General features: G+C 43.9%; 1 protein-coding gene across 3 annotated transcripts in view; it reads left to right on the top strand.

The window, feature by feature from the left end:
• CLCN1 (chloride voltage-gated channel 1) overlaps positions 1-10,103 on the top strand; it is a 59,767-nt gene extending 49,664 nt beyond the window's left edge. For all 3 annotated transcript variants that reach the window (XM_059838263.1, XM_059838262.1, XM_059838264.1), the window contains 10 exons: positions 396-506; positions 632-845; positions 1,540-1,673; positions 2,182-2,396; positions 2,517-2,622; positions 4,029-4,111; positions 4,885-4,923; positions 5,551-5,655; positions 7,559-7,645; positions 8,140-10,103. In XM_059838263.1, coding sequence (XP_059694246.1) covers positions 396-506; positions 632-845; positions 1,540-1,673; positions 2,182-2,396; positions 2,517-2,622; positions 4,029-4,111; positions 4,885-4,923; positions 5,551-5,655; positions 7,559-7,645; positions 8,140-8,535 — 1,490 coding nt within the window. In that variant the 3' untranslated portion in view covers positions 8,536-10,103. The remainder of the gene's footprint in view (positions 1-395; positions 507-631; positions 846-1,539; positions 1,674-2,181; positions 2,397-2,516; positions 2,623-4,028; positions 4,112-4,884; positions 4,924-5,550; positions 5,656-7,558; positions 7,646-8,139) is intronic.
• The last annotated feature ends 8,559 nt before the right edge of the window (positions 10,104-18,662 follow it).

The following is an 18,662-nucleotide window of genomic DNA, read 5'->3' as shown; positions in this document are numbered from 1 at the left end:
GAAGTCCCTTCCCACAAAAACTCTTCTGTAAGCGGTGATTCTAATGCTTAGACATTCACAGAATGAGAGTCTAAAGGGCCTCAACTGTGATCTGGACTGACATTGCACAAAGTCTGAAAATATGTCCTCCAGCCTGGGAGTCACAGCTACTGCTGTGCCTGGTGTGCCCAAGAGAATGAATGAGGGGTCAACTGTATTTACCAATCTTAGTACCCTTTTTTCTTCTTGGAGTTCTAACTTCTGTATTTTGTAACTGAGAACTACTCTTTAGTTACCAGTGTCATTTTAATGTAAGTTTAGGCTTTGTTTCTGTTAGAAAATATCCAAGTGATTGCACAGCACAGACTGGATGTTCCTTAAATGTTAACTCCCTAATTGTCAGTGATATTTTGCAGGTGCTGCATTTGGACGTCTCATTGGGGAAATCATGGCATCGCTTTTTCCCAACGGGATCCTCTTTGACGGCATTCTCTACCAAATCTTACCTGGAGGGTATGCTGTCATTGGTGAGCCTCCATGTCTTCCTTTCTCCTTACCTGGTCCCACTGCTGTAATTTTCCTGGTTGACATGATATGCTGTTTCTATATGACAGTCTTCTTCTCTCCCTATTCTTTCTCCTACCTGGGAAAGGTGCAGCAGCTTTGACAGGAGCGGTGAGCCACACTGTCTCCACCGCTGTCATCTGCTTCGAGCTGACGGGTCAGATCTCTCACATCCTGCCCATGATGGTGGCTGTCATCCTTGCCAACATGGTAGCCCAGAGTTTGCAGCCCAGCCTCTATGACAGCATCATCCAGGTGAAGAAGTTGCCCTACCTGCCAGACCTGGGCTGGAATCACATAAGGTATAGCAGCAAAACAGACAAGAAAATAAAGCAGGGTTAAGACCACAGGGAAATCAAAAGGTTATGAAAAGGGTCCAGTACTACAAAGGAATTAAGAAGGCACAATAGGCCTGCAGTAAGAAAAAACAAGTGTTGGAGGAGAAATAGGTTTCATACACAAAAATGGAGAAAAGTCCTCTTCTTTTTTTCACTGAAAGCACAAGTTTGAATGACCTGCAATGTTACTGAATTTTTATTAATACTTCCAAGTTGCTTCAGCTTAAAAATTTAAAAATCAGGAGTCTCGTTTTTCTAAATTCAGTGGGGTTTGGATATTTCTTCCCCAGCAAATGTTTGAAATACTTTATTTGGATATTTTACTTGAAGCAAAACTCAGTTATTCCTATAAACATCTTCCCCTCTCTAGTATATATCATACATATGGGTATGTATATAAAAACCATCTATACATGTATGTAAACGTGTATATTTCACGGTGAGGGGTAACGGAGTGAAATACAACTGTAATGGAAATCCAGTTAATCTGTATTTATCCTCTTGGAAAGTCCTCTGGTTACTCTCACAGAAGAACATTTGACAGCTGTATTTTTAGCACTTTTAAAGAAAGTAGTCATTTGGGTATTTCTTTAGGGAATTTATGTGCTCGACATTTTTAATATGCTAACTCTTCCTCTTATCCTCCCCAAATTCACAGCAAATACAATATCTTTGTTGAGGATATTATGGTCCAAGATGTGAAATTTGTTTCCTCCAACTGTAAATACCGAGACTTGCAAGAGGTTCTCCAAAGCACCACAGTGAAATCTTTGCCTTTGGTGGACTCGCCAGGTAGGCAATGTGGAGAAACTGGTCCTTCCTGAAGACTGTCTCAGCTTGGAGAAACTAGCTTTCAAAGTACATGGTATGAAGCAGGCAGTGTGACCTACCACATTAAAAAAAAAAAAAAATCCTAAAAATCTCCCACTGTGGATGATGTATGTCAGACAGCTGTTTCAGCTGGCCAGACAGGGAAGCTGGAGTGTGGGCAGTGAAGAAGATCCAGCATATAAGGGAGGTGTGTGGGAAGTCTGTAGACTGAACTGTGACAACAGGGCCCTCCTGGGATCCTGCATGAGCCAAGAGCATGCGTGGGGTGGCAGAGCTCAGGACAGAGGTCCTTTCCCACAGCCCCACAGCCTAGGAGCCACCACAGGACGGGTCAGTGACTCTTGTACAGCTCTAGATAGTATGAACCTGAGCACCTGGAAGAGGCTGGAAGGAGAAAGGGGTGATGTGTGGAAGGGGACCTTCAAAACCTTGAGGTGGTTTAATGGCTTCCCTGCTCTGTGTTGTGCAGAGTCCATGATCCTGCTGGGGTCCGTGGAGCGGTCGGAGCTGCAGGCTCTCCTGCAGACACACATCAGCCCAGAGCGGCGGCGGCTCCTCAACAGAGAAAGGCAGCAGGAGCTGAACGAGGCACCCTACGATGGACCCTGGGCAAACCTGCCCAAGCTGAAGCACGAATCTTTTGCTTATGTCGATGAGGATGAGGATACAGAGGAGAAGGGAGAGGTGAGGGAGAGAACTGGACAGACAGCAATGCAGAGACTGCTTAGAAGCAGTTAGGCATTTGGGGAGGCTGGGAAATAAATGGCACAAGGTGAACTTTATTTTCTCTCCTTTCTGTAACAGCTGCCTCGGCCTCCAAGTCCCACTCCCAGTTACCCAGAGGAGCCAAATGGCCCAACAAGTCCTCTTAAACAAATGCCTGAAACCTTGGAGCCCCAACAACACCCAGGTAGGGTAACTTCTGTCATGGCTCAACCACATCCTAGCCAGCTTGGGGAAGCTTCCATGCTAACTGTGTGAACTTGCCTGTGTGAGGGGCTGGTTTCCTAGAGACTGAGAGGAGGAGCTTTCTCTGCTGTTCCTGAAGGACACTTTGTTAGTGCACCCCAACATCAGTGTAATGTACCTGGAAATACCTTCTGTTATGATCCCTCAGGCAGCACGGAGTAAGTAGGCCCACTAAGGATGGACTCTCTCTGTCTCCCCACTCCATTCTTTGCAATAACAACTCCTTGGACATTTTCTGTAAAGTCTGCATAGAATGGTCCCATCTCTGGCTCCCTTGGCACATGAGTGAATCTCCCTGGGGAAAGCAGCCTGAGAGCTAAACATCTGCACTAAATTTTTGAGTAGCTTAGGCTGTTGCTCAGCCATCTCCAAAACTGAAAGGCTCCTCCCCTGGACACACATCTCTTTGATTCAGCTGCATCAATGTGATGGACAAACATTGATGTATTGTGCTCTTTTGTGTCACACCCCAGCCTGTATTAGCTTTGCTTTCAAGACTGTACTCATAGCTCATTGCTGATTCATTTTTCATGTATACGTGATGCAGGATGGTGGGTTGTTTTTATCCTTTATGCATCCTGAAATATGCAGAGAGTGAGTAAGCACAGAGATGTAGCCCAATCTTGAGAATTAGTACAGAGGATAGGGCTCTAGCCCGTGCTTTCAGGCACCCAAGCGTTACATGTAATAGAGCATATAGCACATTCGGGTTCATTAACACCCCTCATGTGTGACTAAACCTCTAAGGCATAGAAAAATCCACTTTATGCTTCCAGAGCAGTGGAGTGGTGGGTGAGCCATCCACCTATCCTACCAAAGCAAAAAAAAACCACATATGAAACAAGGACAGTGTGTGAAACATTTTACGTGAAGCTAGAACTGGGTGACCCAGGAATGACAAAGGAAATGGAACAGGAATGAATTCATGAGACCTTGCTTTTCTTTTTTTAGTTTGGCTCACATCTGTCACTGTTTCTGACCAAACTTCCTCCACAGCCTTGTTCACAACAGCACCAGGCCCTGTCTCCTCCTCTTTGCTAACTCCTTGCCTGGGAGTATAATTCTGGTCTTTTCTATTCCCATCATTCCACTGCTGGCAGAACGAATGGACTCCTCACCCCTTGGCATCTGTCACATTCATTTTGTTGAATTGTTTTGTTGCATGGGAATATTCATTCTGGAATGTCCCAAACACCATCTTACAGACTGAATGCTAGATTGTGACCAGCCCAGCTCTGTCATGTCACTCATAGCATTTCCCAGCCTGCCTTGGCTAAGATGGGGCTTTGTATTTTTGTCTCTCATTTGTTCTTCTCTCTTATCCACGTGTCTGTTCTCATCCTTCAGGCAGTTTCAGGAGCCTGAGGAAACTGATCCAGCAGCTCTTGTGTCATTGCAGCCGTCCACATGAAACAGAGAGCACCATCCAGGTTAGGGCTACACAGAGCCTGGTAGTACCCTGAAAAAGGAAGGGAATGCAATGGATCTAGAAACTTGAGATATTCAGCATTTGGCTAAAGCATGGACACAGTTATGGTCCTGAACTCTGACAGCATCAGTGGGGAACTCCCTCCAAGGAGAAAGGGTGTGATTACTATAAAGGAGTGTGCATCTTCCTAAAGAGTCAGTCACCTGTGCTCAGATCTCAGGCTACCATCATGATTGAGTCTGGGCATCTTTTCTCAGTGAAAAAATTATTGGTATTTTGGCTAACATGCAATAAAACGCAGTTCTCTTCCATTTTGCAAACAGTTTTGGACAGATGGAGAAAAATGAAAAAAAAAAAAAAGCTTTTGGCTCTTGCCATGTTAAACTTGCCCTTGGTTATCTGACACATCTGCACAGGGTTTGGGGATAACAGAGAGAGCTTATGGGAGACCCATCCACTCCAGGGCAGAGGTTGGACCCCAGGTGGGATATCCTGAGAGCATCTAAATCAGTATTAGATGGCCATATTTAGGCACCTGAATTGCTCCAGCAGAACTCCATAGTGAACTGCCATTGGCAAGGGAAGTCCAGCAAGGGCAGAGTACACAGCATAATGGATGAGTATAAAGAAAATCTAAGCACTTGAAAAATCTAATACACCATTTGGAACAAAAAGGGGACCACATGGGGTGAGGAGGCTGTGCAGATTTTCCCTTTCTGTACACTGTGAAACTGTGGGTTCTTTGGCTGTCCTGAACTATGTTTTCTCCTACAGGAGCCAGTGGAAGTCATTGAGACAATGACACCAGAAGAGGTAAGACAAGGTGCAAAAATGGAGTGAGGTCATGTGAGTGCTACTTGTACCCATTTCCTATCACTTGCAAGACTCCAGGAACCTTAGTGACTGCCAGATAAAGCCATAGCCAAAGTAATTTTCTTCTTGGAGTGGTACAGTGAGCAAGTCTCACCCATAAGAGAAGAGATTGGCTAGATGTGCTGGTAAGACTCTGCCTAATCTGATCTAGCTTTGAAGTCAGCCCTGCTGCAACAGGGTCTTAGACTAGAGGCCTCCATAGGTGCCCCCTTATCTAAATCCTTCTGTGGACCCATGTTGTTCCATCATTTCTGACACAAGAGATCAATTATCTTGCAACAAGAGGAAGATGCACTCAGAAAGGAAAGCTAAAGATGTCCACTCCCTCTTTAAGAAGCAAAAAACAAAACCCCATCTTCTCAGAAAATCTCTGAATTGCCCTGTTTCCACATGGACTTGACATCTGGCAAGAAAGGGACGGGAAACCTGAAGGGTGAGACATAATGGACAAGATGAATGCTGTACATAGGAAGGAAGAAGCATTAACAGGAGGGGACTAGTTTGGGTACACAAGACAGCAAAGCTGCAGGTAGCTGTAAGAGTGACTCCTCTTCTTTCCTGTGTCAGATAGATGCCTGGGAACAGGAAGAGCTGAACAAGAACGTGTGCTTTGACAGCTGCCGCGTAGATCCCTCCCCTTTCCAACTGGTGGAGAGAACCTCCCTTCACAAGGTGAGTGCAGATATCACCCTGAGGCATACATCACTTTTCTCCACTCATTCCAAGTCCAGTCTATGACTTATTTCTTCTCCTTGTCTTCACCTACAACGACTATCACCAGCCACTTTCACATCGAGCTACAGAAGTGAGCTTGTTCCTGTAATCTCCTGTGTGTATCCCCAATCTCCTGCAAAATGAAAGCCTTTGTGATAAGAAGTCTGAGTCCATTTATTTTAAATGCTTTTGGACAAAAAAAAAAAAAAAAATCTGCTACATTAACAGCAGCATTGGGTGCCTTGCTGCTGGGGCATCACAATGAGATTGACACTCTGCCCTGTCAGTGTGCGGCACTGGAATGAGCACTCCTGGATTTCTCAGGGTGTTTCTGCCAGAGTGTAGAGTCTGCCTGTGTCATAGGCTCCTCATGGAACTGAAGCACAAGGAAAGAGGAAGCTGAATCATGCAACACCTAGAGTCAGCAAAGGATGACAGGGGAGTAAAGCAATCATTGTCTGCCAGGAGTAAGATAGCACTGGGCTTTCATTTAGTGGAAAGGGAAAGCAGTCTACTGAAGCAAAAGTGCACAGTGCATGCTTTTATCAATATTTAATGTGAATGGTTAGCATAGGCCTTGTATTAAATTAATTACTGTTAAGATCTCAGCCTTGAGCAAAACAATAAGCTAGCATATAGTTCAGATGAGTTTTCTGAAGGGGTAGGTGAAGTAATCTGAAAACCACTAGCATTTATCTTTGAGAATATAGGCTTACAAGAAATTATACCTGAAGGGTGATCATGGGGAAAGTTTCGTACCTGTCATACAAAAGAGCAAGTGAGAAACTCTGAAATAACAGACAAATCAACTTAACTTGGATGTACCAAAAAACCCAACTTTGATGCACCAAAAAAACCAAACCAAAAAACCAACCCAGGGACAAATAATCAAACTATGTGAAATAGGCTCAGTTAGAGCTAAAACTGAGACTACTGACAATGAAAAGAATATCACAGTTGGTCATGACCAAGCTATATTTAACCACTCTGGTTTTCTTTTACTTTATAGTAAAATGTCTTATTCTTGAGAAATCAGATTTTTTCTAGTTTACACTTGAACATGACATTCAGTTTCTCATATGATGCTAAAAAAAAAAAAGTCAAACACTAGCTCTGACAGAATGATTTCATGTAAGGCCACAGGTAAAGTCCAGCTAGAGCTCAGCTTCAAGAACCTGAAGGTTGGAAATATACCAGAGATGAGCACTGAGAATGTGGAAAAGTTTTGGAAACCGAGATCTGTGAATAATAGTAAAATAATGGGGTATATTTAGGCTGAAGAAAAGAAGACTGATAGCAGTGTGATATCTGTCCTTTCAAGGAGACTTTGTAAGAAAAAGGGAATAACTTGTTCTCCATGTTCTCACTGCACTGGATAAGCAACAACAAGCTTAAGCTTTCACAGAAAATATTCTGGGACAAGAAAAAAGAAATCCTCTATTGATAAGGAAAGCACTGCAATAAATAACCTAGGCAGCTTTTGACTTTACATATTACTATATGGTAGCTCAGTTTCCAGCACCAAAATGAAACAGGATCTGCATAGGTCTCCAAACGCACAACACAGGGTCTCACGTTGTATGTGAATCTCCACCAGCTGCAGGATGAGAATGACCTAGAGAATGTGCTCTCCATCATCAGCACAGTCCCAACCACAGCTCCACAGCAGAAGGAGCAAAGAGCAGCCTTTGGCAGATACAAAAGGGCAAGAAGGGAAGATGTAATTTCTCACTGGGATAACTGCACAGTTTTGTGTCTTTGTGATTGCGATTTCTAAATCCTGAGTCCCAGCTCCAGCACCAAGTTCTGTGTTGCCCATTTCCAAAGCCCCTGAGATGGTCTTTTGTGGTTTTGCTCCTAGACACACACATTGTTCTCACTGCTGGGCCTCAGCCATGCCTACGTAACCAGCATGGGGAAGCTGAGGGGAGTGCTGGCTTTGGAAGAGGTGAGTACACATCCTCTGCCCTCCTCCTAAATAACTGCAAGTGTCCTGTGGATCACCGCAGTAACTCACAGGTGCTGCAAGTTCCAGCTGGGACTGTATATAACAGCAAGAGCTACATTTTCAGTCCAGCGTCGAATTCTGAGTCTGCTCTTTGGAAGCCACATAAAGGAATGGATGACTGCATTTCAGAGGAGGCAGCAGGTGTTGTTTACAGGGATGTTAACAGGTTCATCTTTTGCATGAGTGCAGGCTTAATAGCCACTCTTAACTGAGCGGCTATTACTGTTTCTGAAAGAGGTGTGGAATTTGTTGTTTACCATGGAATTTTTCATTACATCACCAGTGTAAAAAATTATCTCCACAGGCCCCAGAGGCAGAGCTGTGACACTATTTGTGATCCCTTTAATCCGTGGAGTAGATGAACTTCTGCTGGGTAGGGCTGGGCCAGCCTCCCTTTCATGTTTTTTATTTCTGAAGTGTTTCTCTTTTTTCAGCTCCAGAAGGCAATAGAGGGTTCCACCCGTTCTGGGGTCCGTCTCCGACCTCCCCTTGCCAGTTTCCGTGACATCAGCCGGAATTCCAGCACTGCCAAGGTCGAGCAGGGTGCGCAGGCGTGGGGCCGGGAGGACAACGGCACGGTGGCAACAGAGCAAGAAGCAAACCTGGGCACTGAGAGCCCTCTGCCCCCCAGCTCACACTCCCCCCAGCCCTCACATTCACAGGAAGAGGGGGAAGTCCCCAGCTCTGCTTATGCCACAGATACCGAGCTGGAAGAGATGGAGCTGACTGGGCGAGTTGCTGAAAACATCTCAGACATCCTCAAGGACATAAACCTACGTACTACTGACCTGGATGAAGATGAGGATGATGAAGATGATGTTCCCTTATAGCTGGTGTGAGGGTAGCAGTCCATCACACTCTTCAGTGAGCCAGTCTTCTTGTGTTTGCTCCTCCAAGAGAAGCTTATGGATGTTCTTTGAAATCCCCACAGAGGAACGATTCAGCTGAGAGGAGGGGACATCAGACTGACCCTTTCTTCTGATGCTTTCCCTCTGGGCAGACTGTTGGGCTGCTGGACTATTGGGGCGTGTGCAGGTGTCAGATGTGGACTGCAAGGAGCCTGAGTGCAGGCAGAGCACACTGTAACAGGACATGGATACTGCTGACACAGCCAGGATGCCCTGGGTCAATCTGCCATGTGGAAAGGGGAGGAGGATCAGCCCTCACTCACCACTGGTGCCATCCTTCCAGCCCTACCAGGCCTGCACGCAGACCACAGCCAGACCTCCAGCTTGGAAGCATCCTGCTGCTTCTGACTGCCACCCTGACCATGCTGCTGCAGCTCCTTTTCACTGGCTCTTATCTTGCACCCCCCCAAAACATTCCCATGTAGGACATTTTTATTCTTTCTCAATTTTTACTCTGGGATTTTCCTGGATGGGGATGCAGTTAGGAGCTTTTCCTCTGTCCTATAGCTGAGCCATGCCCTAAAACAGATGGCAGGAAAGTATTTGGTGTATGTCTCATGTTTGAATTCAGCCAAGGCTTTAGAAAACACTGGAAGGGAAAAAGGCTTCTTTGTTTTCCCATCATCTCTGAAATTTTAAAACAGAATGGGAAAATCTTAAGTGAGGGCATCCTCAGTGCTGGGGGAAGAGGAGTAAAACAGCATGTATGTACCTATATTTCAAATAACTGTTTGTCTCTCTGAATCACTGTTCACAATTTTCCACAGTTATAGTCTTAAAATATAAGAACTCAAGAAAAAAAAATAATTCTGGAGTGTTAGCAGGCTGCCAAGAAATACAGCAGAGGGAAGACACATTTTCTACACTTTGAAAACAGGTTTCTTTCTGAAAACTCCTGCTCTCTTTTCCTGGTAATTCTACCCTGCCTGCTTTCCACATATTTCTGCATACCTCAGATCTGAGAATTCCAGCTCTCACTTTTGCCAGCTTGTCTCTGTTGTGACTAACAGCAGAGACCTCAACCCTTGTCTGCAGCATCCCTCTCTATTCCAGTTCTAAATCTGGAGCAGATCTGCATCTTGCAAAAAGACGTCTTGTCAGTTCGTGCCATGCATGCAAAACCTTGGCATCCAAAGGTAAGGTGCTGCTTTGTTTAATTCACCGCTCTTGTGAGGTTTTCTCAGTAAACAGGCAAAACAAAATTCTGTGTATTCTGCAGCTTCTTCTCAGAGTCTACATCTTTTTCTACCATATTTTTGGTGTCTCATACCACTTAGATGCAGCCCCAAGCAGCCTCTTAGATGTGTTTCCACTTATCAGCAACAGAGAAGCAATCCAGGCTCTGAAAATACATTCTTGGGGGTAATCTCATTCCCCTTCCTGATATTAGTAAAGCATTATCTAACTTAGAGTGACCAGTTCTACTTTAACACGTGATTTTCTATAAGCTGTCTCAGGAGCAAGTCAAAAATACCATTATTTCTAACCCAGCCACCAAAGGAAAATTCCCTCCTGGCTTTAATTCCAAGGATTGACCTTGCACCAGTTCCTCTCTGATGATGCTTATGGGTGGGAGAGTCTGTGACAAGCTTACAGTAGAAGGAAATCTTCCCTGCTAGTCTCTTGCAGAGAGAGAAATTTATTCTTGCTGTCTGGAGTTCAGAGCCCACCAGGTCTGTTCTGTTTCAGGCACAAGATCACCCTTGATAAGCTAACTGGGGACAGCCTTCCCTGCCTTAATGATGGTCTGTGCTCTGGAAGCCACCCTGTCCTTGTGAGGAGACAGTGGTGATCTGAGGGCAAGTCCCTTGCACACAACAGCTGCTTGGCTCCACCAGAGGGGCACCTTTGTGTCTGCCAGGCATCAGCACAGCCTCCCCACCACCTTTCTGTCACCTTCTGCTGCCTGCAGGGAAGAGGCAAAACGACTGCTTCTTTTTTGGTTTTTTTTTCTCAGGGAATTGTGATAGTCCCTTATATAAGCAGAGGAGAAAGGACATTCCTTTAAAAAAGCATAATTATTCAGTGAGTGACAACACTGAGACCAAATCTGGTCTGAGGGTCCAAGCACACCCAAGAAGGATGAATTTCTCCAAGTCATACCCAGCCTTACTGTGCAGGCTTGTATTTTACAGCTTAAGCACAGGCTTCCACTGAGACAGATGAGACAAGGAGAAACTTTGAGGCTGGAGTCAGCACACCTCCCCCTCCTCTCTCCTGAATACAGAGATATGCTCTGCTCCTGTCCCACACTTCTCCTACAGTGTGTTACAGAAGAACTGGGATGTGACTGGCTGAGAAAGCAGATGGGAGTCTAAATCAAAGCCAGCGAGTGTGTGAGTCATGACAGACAGATTGTGAGCTGGGGGAGATGAAGCTGGAACAAAAAATGATGCACATGGAGAGAGGCTTGGGGAGTGAAACACTGGCTAACCTGGAAAGCTTCTTGAGGCTCATCACTTAGAGATTGCAGGAGAACACACGTGTGCCCACACATGCACACACAGGTACCTCTCCACTCCTGTTGCCTTTAGCTGTCCCTGGGTTACTGTGAGGAGAAGGATTGCTCTCTGGGGGGGAGCTGAAAGGTGGCTGTAACTGCTGCTCTTTGTGGACACTACCCAAGATCCATTCCAGGTATTGCCTCCACCCATGGGACAGAAGCAGCATCCATCTGCACCATTTTCTCACTTTTATTCATACATGAAAATGTGTAAGGAGCCAGGATGGGACAAAAAACACTCTGCAAAGATGGGTTGCAAAGGCTGAAGTTGTTTCCACTTCCATCTTATCAATAAAATCCTCACTGAGCTGCTGCCAAGTACATTAACAGGTGCAAAATGTGCAGTAAAATAACACTAAGTCTACCTTTTTCAAGGGTACTTTTAGTTTGTGCCCTCTCAGGGTATCCCACTACACCCCCTCAAAATTTAAACTTGAAACCTTTGTCCAGCAAACAAAGTCACATTGATCTGTCACTCTAAAACCTGCATCTCCATACTATCCAAATAGCACAGATTTGATTAGCTACAGGGAAAAACCTTTTTTTCTCAACTCAAAATATCCCCAGAATTTGTATCAGCTGTGAGGTCTTCCCATCCAGATAGAAACTCACATCTAGCAAAAAACTGAACTCTTCCTTTAACATGGCACTTAAGGGTGAAAGCAGAGTCTTGTTTTTAAATGAATCAATATAAAGAATTGAAAAAATAGGGAAGACTTAAGGTTGTTAAGACAACAAGTGGGGCTTTAGGTAGGTATGACACGGCCAAGAGACTTGGCCATGAGCTGAATGAAGGAGAAAACACAAGGGGATGAACTACTGAATAACAAGAAAGATTTGCCTCAACAAAGTAACATTTTTGGTTGCCATTTGAGGCTAAGGAAATTCTAGTTTTCTAAGCCTATGGGCAAAAACAATTATTACAGGCAGAAACAGAGAGACAGATAGAGTCCATAAAAACAACATCCCCCTTCTGCCCAGTTATGCAGATACTGTATAGAAGTGTGTGTTTTGTGGCCAAAGAGTACAAGATCAGCAAAAACCAGCTGAGCAAGAGAAGATCCCTCTTTGCCAAATTAGTCCAAGCCCAGGAAGGGTATAATTAAAAACACACTATTGAAAAAACAGTCACAGCAAGCACTAAGTTGCTCATGGCCACATAAGCAGATACCTGGGTACAGCTCTTATAAAAATAAAATCAACACTAGAGACCAATAATTAAAATTTACACATAAAAGCCATGCCTGAGCATTAGGGTTAGGGTCTTAAGATGCAAAGTGATGCAAAATTTTTAATGCTATGTTTGTGGGAGACAAGCTTAAACTGGTCCTGACTGTGAGCCACAGGCTGTTCTTGTGTGTCCTCCCAGCCACTGGACAGACAACCCTGTGCACGTGCACTCAGGCACACACACAAACATCACCTGAGTCAAATCATGGCTGTGCAGTAGCAGAAAACTCTTCAACTCAGTTTCCTGTACCTTGAGCCACATCTCTCCTTCCCTCAGCTTGCTGGATGTCACCAAGTCCCAGTGCATCTTCAGTGCAAGACAAACAAGACTGTGCTGTGGACACTGCTGGGATTAGTGTGATGGCTAAATGAGGTAGAGTCTCACCCAAACCTATTACTAGTCCAAGCACTAGACTTTCAAATGAGCATTTGCTCCCATTCCAGCCTTTTCAGTGTGCAGCTAGTGCAAACATCTTGTGCTGTGTAGTAAAACCAGCTACAGAAACATATCTAGCCAACTTGAAGAATTGCACCTGATATGGAGGACAATGTCCAGCTGAGGAAGAGTCCAGTAGCAAATTCATAAATTAAACAGAATGCAGAGAAATGAAAATGTGAATTGCCTACTTTAGAGGAGCAACAACCCAGGTACTGCTAGTATCTGACCCTTTACTGAATGGCTACTCAGTTGGAAGAACAGAAGGTAAAGCTATAAGGCATCTGAGATATACTCAGAATTAAAGCCACAAACTCAAGGTAGAAGCTTTTCAGTTTTTCTCCACACAGAAACAAATGCAAAAGACAGTAATGGAAGGTTTATGAGAAATACATTTGAAATGTAAAAAAAATCTGCTTTTCTCTCCCCCCTCAAACTCCTATAGTGCACTTAAGCAAAGTGCTGTGAAAAGAAATGGGAGCTGAGATGGCTGGATTGTGACCAAACATGTCACAGAATCCTATGCTTAACTCAAACTGGCAATTTCTCTGGCCCAGAAGATAAGGTCTGCCTGAGGAACCATGCAGAAAGTACCCTTGCAGCTGGCAAAGTGCAGATCCAATGAGGTGTACAGCAAGAATGCTCTTATGCCCTTTTTAGTTACCCTTCTCATTAATCACTTAGAAGTAACATATGAGGTATTGTAAAACAGCAACGTGAGAGAAACATATGGCAGGTTTGCCATCTAGTCTAAACAAAGAAATAAGCAGAAAGTGGAGATGACAGCCTCAGGCAGATAGCATAGAACAAGGTTCGTGCTGGGGCTAAGCAGCTAAATCCAGAGAAGATGAACTGAACTGAGGGGTAAGTCCAATCTAGTATGATGACAAAACAGTTCTTTTAGTTGAAACATTCAGCAGCTGGACAGCATCTTTGCAGCATAATGTGAAATTTAGAAAAAAGGCATTTTTCCTATGCAGAGGTATGACTTCTAGGACCAGAGACATTTTGTTTTGCCAGGGACTCAAGTCTTAAACATATGTGGAATAACTGATTTCATTTGACACACTACATTTCAAAAAGAAAGTAGTTTAGAGGCCATTTGGGGAAAGAAAAAAACCCACAAAAACAAAACCCACAACATCAACAACATCAACAACAAAAAAACAAAACAAACACCACACACAAAACCAGGAGAGAGTACAGGGGAGACTTACAAGGATTGACAAAAAAAAATTTAAAAAAACCCTCAAAAACAACGAACAAAAACCTAAAGCAGTTAAGTAAGTGTGTCTTATGCAAGTCACAATTAATTCTATAAATATAGTTATGCAGACATACATACCAAGTGGTGGGTGGCAATCTATTTGGTAGCAAAAGCAGATAAACTGGAAAGAAGCAAATTAAATTCAAATAGAACACAGAAAGCAAAAATCAGTGCAATATCCCTGGCTGTAAAATATGCTATGCCTTGAGCAGGGCAAGAGACACTGCTTAGCTCCTGGAAGAAACAGAGTCTGAAAAGCACAAGTATCTTGACAAGGAAATAATACCTATTATGGCTAGAATTTACAAGTCTCACATGGCAAACAAACTATGGCAAACAAGCTACTGGATCTACCTCATGTCCTGCATAAAAAGCAGATGACAACAATGCTGGAAGTGCAGAGATGTCTCCTTCCCTCAGGGCGGACCGATTCCCCAGTCTGCTATGAGGACAGCGGGCTGAGAAGCATTTAAAACTGAAATGTGAACCCAGAGTCGTGCTACACAATGTCAGTGCCTCTTACAACCTAAGCATCAGACACCATTCCGTGTCCTAATGGGCTGTTGTGAAATTTCTGTCCAACTCCGAGTCAGATGTGTCTGCATCTCACCAGTATTGGGACAAAACCTGTGTGTATCACCCGGAAAATCTTATTCAGTAGAACAGGAAAACTCACTCTGTGCTAAATTAGAGGATTGTGTTGATGTGATGCTTTCTATCCTCAAATCTGGCCTAGGATACATGTCCTGGTACGCAGACACACATCAGATTTTAGCACAGTATAGTCAAATATGTGACGTTCTTTCTTAATGAGAAATCAAATACTTCCTACTTTGGGGTGCTTCTCCAAGCCACCAAGGATTCTTTTCAATGTGCTCCATCAGGCTATCTCCTTGAAACCCACCCCCTCTTCCTAGGATCCTCCTTCCTGAGACGCAAGTCCCCTGGAACCGGTCCCACAGAAATAAAACACTTCCACCAGCCAGGAGGGCAAGACCACATTCTGTTTAATAACAACTCCATAAAGGACTGTACATGCTATTTTGAGCTACCTCCCCTCCTTTACTGTGGTTGCTGCCACGTACAGGCATGGAGGTGTGTAGTGCCATATAGTTCTCTAAGTCTATATGTAATGTGTGCACATGTATGCAGGTGGTTGCACATGGATGTATTTATATATAGCTTTGTAGAAGTGTTTATCTCGTAAGTCACATTATCAAAACATGCGAAGTATATCCAACAAAAATTTTCAGGCAAACATGTTTTGGAGCTGGAAGACCAAAGGCAAATCAGACTCATTTTAGTTATTAAGGGCTAGAGTGGGACAATGTAAGGATGAAAGCTTTCAGTAGTGGGTCCCTTTCCCTTTTTGTTTTACTTCCATTCAGTACCTTCTCCCCAAACATCAATGCACCTCTGTAAACACTAGCTGAAAAGGATACAGACAATCCCCGTGCAGCCTCCCCGCTACAGAAAACACGTACAGGCTTGGGGGAAGCCCTTGAAAACTGCTTTGCAGCAACCTCCATTGTCTCATGCGCTTATGCTAAAGGAGTTTCAGATACTGAGAATACAACATTTGAAGACCCAAGCCTTTAGTTATTTTTACACATGCTTCAGGAATCCATTCTGCATGCCACCCCTGAGACTCCCATCCACCACCCTCGTACCTCCCAAATCCTCTGCCTGTACCCACCCACGACTGAAAAGAGCTGAACAAGAGGAATCTTGCTCCCTGTAAAATTACTTTTGAGTTCCAGTTTTATAGTGTAGGGATTCCCAGAGACCTCCAATCATGCACAACATCCACAAATCAGAGAAGAAAAAAATTAAAGGCAAACAAGAATATATACCTGCAAAAGAGCTTTTGGCTTGCTACGTTGCTCAAGCATGCAGTATCTGTAAAGAAGGGAAATCCACCTACACTTGCCTCATAGGAACATGGCAGAGCTCTGGAAGAGGGTTCTTAACCTTGTGGCCTCCAATCCAATCATGACTGGATTTCCATGCCCAATGAAAATGAATCCAGAAGGCCAATGAATCTGGACTACATGCCTTTATCTTATTAGAAGCAAATCTTGATGCACTATCTTGTTTCCATAATGGAGAAAAGCCTTTTTAGATGTTTTTGTCTTGCAAGCATGGACATTTGATCCCTTATGGGAAAGCAAAAACAAGACTAGGTTTCAGAGGGCATTTAAAATGTCCCCAGCTGAAGGAGATGAGGAAGATCCTAGCAGGAGCATTCTTTCCACAGAACACTGCAACCCCTCTCTTCCCAGAAGACAGCAGCTACTACACATCAGTGGGTAGGTCCTGCCCATGGCAGAGGGGTTGGACTTGATGATCTTTAAGGTCCCTTCCAACCATTTTGTGATTCTGTGGTATCTGCACTGACACCATTCTTGAGCAAGTCTTTACAGTTTCAGTAAACATGCTCTTTCTCAGAATCACAACCTGACTAAATTTTTCCTCTTCCAACAATGCGTATCTGCACCGGAAAAATACAGCACATATTTCTTTTCTTTTGTGCAGACCAACACTGACAATCATAGAACTTCTCTTCATTTCCAAGGAAAAAAATAACACTTTGGTCTGCCTGTGCTGGGGAAAATGTCAGTGCAAGGACATAAATAGACCCTGATGTTGCAAGCGCAGATCTTCCACGTCCATTTGTTAACATCTAACCCTCACACCTCACCCCAGTCAATCCATGGAGCTGGTTGTGCAGCTCAGGGAGCACAGTGCCCCCAGGCTCCACGACATATTCTGAGGCAGAGAGAGACACTGATCTGGCACACAAGTCCAGCTCTTCTGCTTCTGCACAGGTACCCTACTACTCAGCCTGGGAAAAGCCTATGGTACAAAAGAGGCACCTGACATTGACTTTACAGCTTGCAATCGTATTTGAGACTGTGCTTTAATGACTGTAGGCTGTCCTACACGTACATTTAGTTCTAATAGGCACCATTTTACTCACATTTTCCCTGTTAATTTTTCCTTTCCCTGAGCCATGGCATAGAAATCTTTCCCTGTCAGATTGCTACAGGGGAGGAAAATCAAAGATGAAAGTATTATTTATTTACATTTTTCTAGCTGTAAGCTGCTGATAATCTCTGTATTGGAATTATTTTTTTTCTTTCCTTTCTTTTCTTTTTTTTCTTTTAGAAAAAGTCAAACAGTTAGTTTAAAAGATATGCCAGAGTTGTCTGAACAAGGAAAGCTGGAAAATCCACCTGGGAGAAATTAGAAGGAAGAGCTTAGACTTTGCCAACTTTGCTCTGCTTTTTATAGCATTTAGAGGCAGGTTATCTGAGTTTGCTTCTCCTTCTAGGCAATTATCAATACAACAGTTAAGGCAAACTAAGCTGAATTTAGGTATTTTGGCTTTCCAGTGAGATCAGAACTCACACTAACTTCATTTGGGCAAGGAGTAAGTTCTTATTTTGTATATTTCTCATGTGATTTCCCTGAAGAATGAAGCACAATGTGAACTGTTTCTTGAAGACAACGAAGAAGAAGCTAGCTGGTACCCAAATTCAGGGAGGTCTCTTTCCTATCACTGTCTTAAAAAAAAAAAAAAAAAAGTGTGGCTTGGACTAAGGAGTACCATGAGCTGCACCAATCCTGGACTTACAGCTTGTATAGCAACTCTGTACCTCAGTCCACTCTGCTGGGAGTCAGCCACGAAGCTTCTGACCTGCGCTGTGTAAACAAAAGACATCAAGCTTTTCTGGACCTTTTTCCAAGCCTTTCTCTCCATGTCTTTCCCTCTCTGCCACACACACTGGTGCACAGGCCTGTGCTGTTGCACACAACCTTGCCTCATCACAACACCTCCTACCTCTGTCACACAGACATGAGACTTTCCTTCTCCAGTTCTCCAGGGCTACATTGAACATCTTTCATTGCTGCTGTACACAGTACAGCAGGCACAGGCTCTGCCTAGGAGTGAAGCACCTTCTGTATCTCACATTAGACTGGAACTGGCCTGAAAATAGGGATAAATATCCCTTCCAACAGCTATGCTTCCCTCTTCAACAAGTCTTCCCTCTTGCAATTACAGGGTAAGACTTGTCAGTATCTTTAGCTGCCAGGGAGTTTAGTCACTGAGTGCATACACGATTTGTGCATGTTAATTTTATTAATTTCGTGCATATATCAAGTTACTCATGTCCTTATGCCCAGTTTCCAGGGTTTACCTCAAAAGGGCCTGTGGAAGGGAACAGTGAGGGAAACAACAGGCCATATATAACAAAGACCAAATTGAGTAAGAGCATACTAAAAATTCCAAGGAAAACACTAAAGAAGAAAACGGGGAATAATGTCCTTCCTGGTACCCCAGTGGGTCTTACTCTTTTCAGACAGACATACCACAATCAGCTTAAGCCAATTTAAGTTGCACCTGCAACCAGTCTTCCACATGACCATCTACACATTTCACCAGCCTTCAGTGATGCCTGCCTCACCAAGAGAAACAATATGAAGAGTTCATCCCACTGAAACCTTTATTTAGGTAGGGGACTGGGTTAGTTTTCAATGGGGCCAGTTCCTGAGCAGCCAAATGAGTGTTAGTGCTGGTGCTTTATAGGCAGTAGAAGTACAGAGCTGGT

This window comes from Haemorhous mexicanus, chromosome 2 (assembly GCF_027477595.1).
Source record: "Haemorhous mexicanus isolate bHaeMex1 chromosome 2, bHaeMex1.pri, whole genome shotgun sequence".
Classification (NCBI taxonomy): Eukaryota; Metazoa; Chordata; class Aves; order Passeriformes; family Fringillidae; genus Haemorhous; species Haemorhous mexicanus.
Note: the sequence above shows the minus strand (reverse complement) of the source record. Positions and strands in the feature narration are given on the sequence as shown.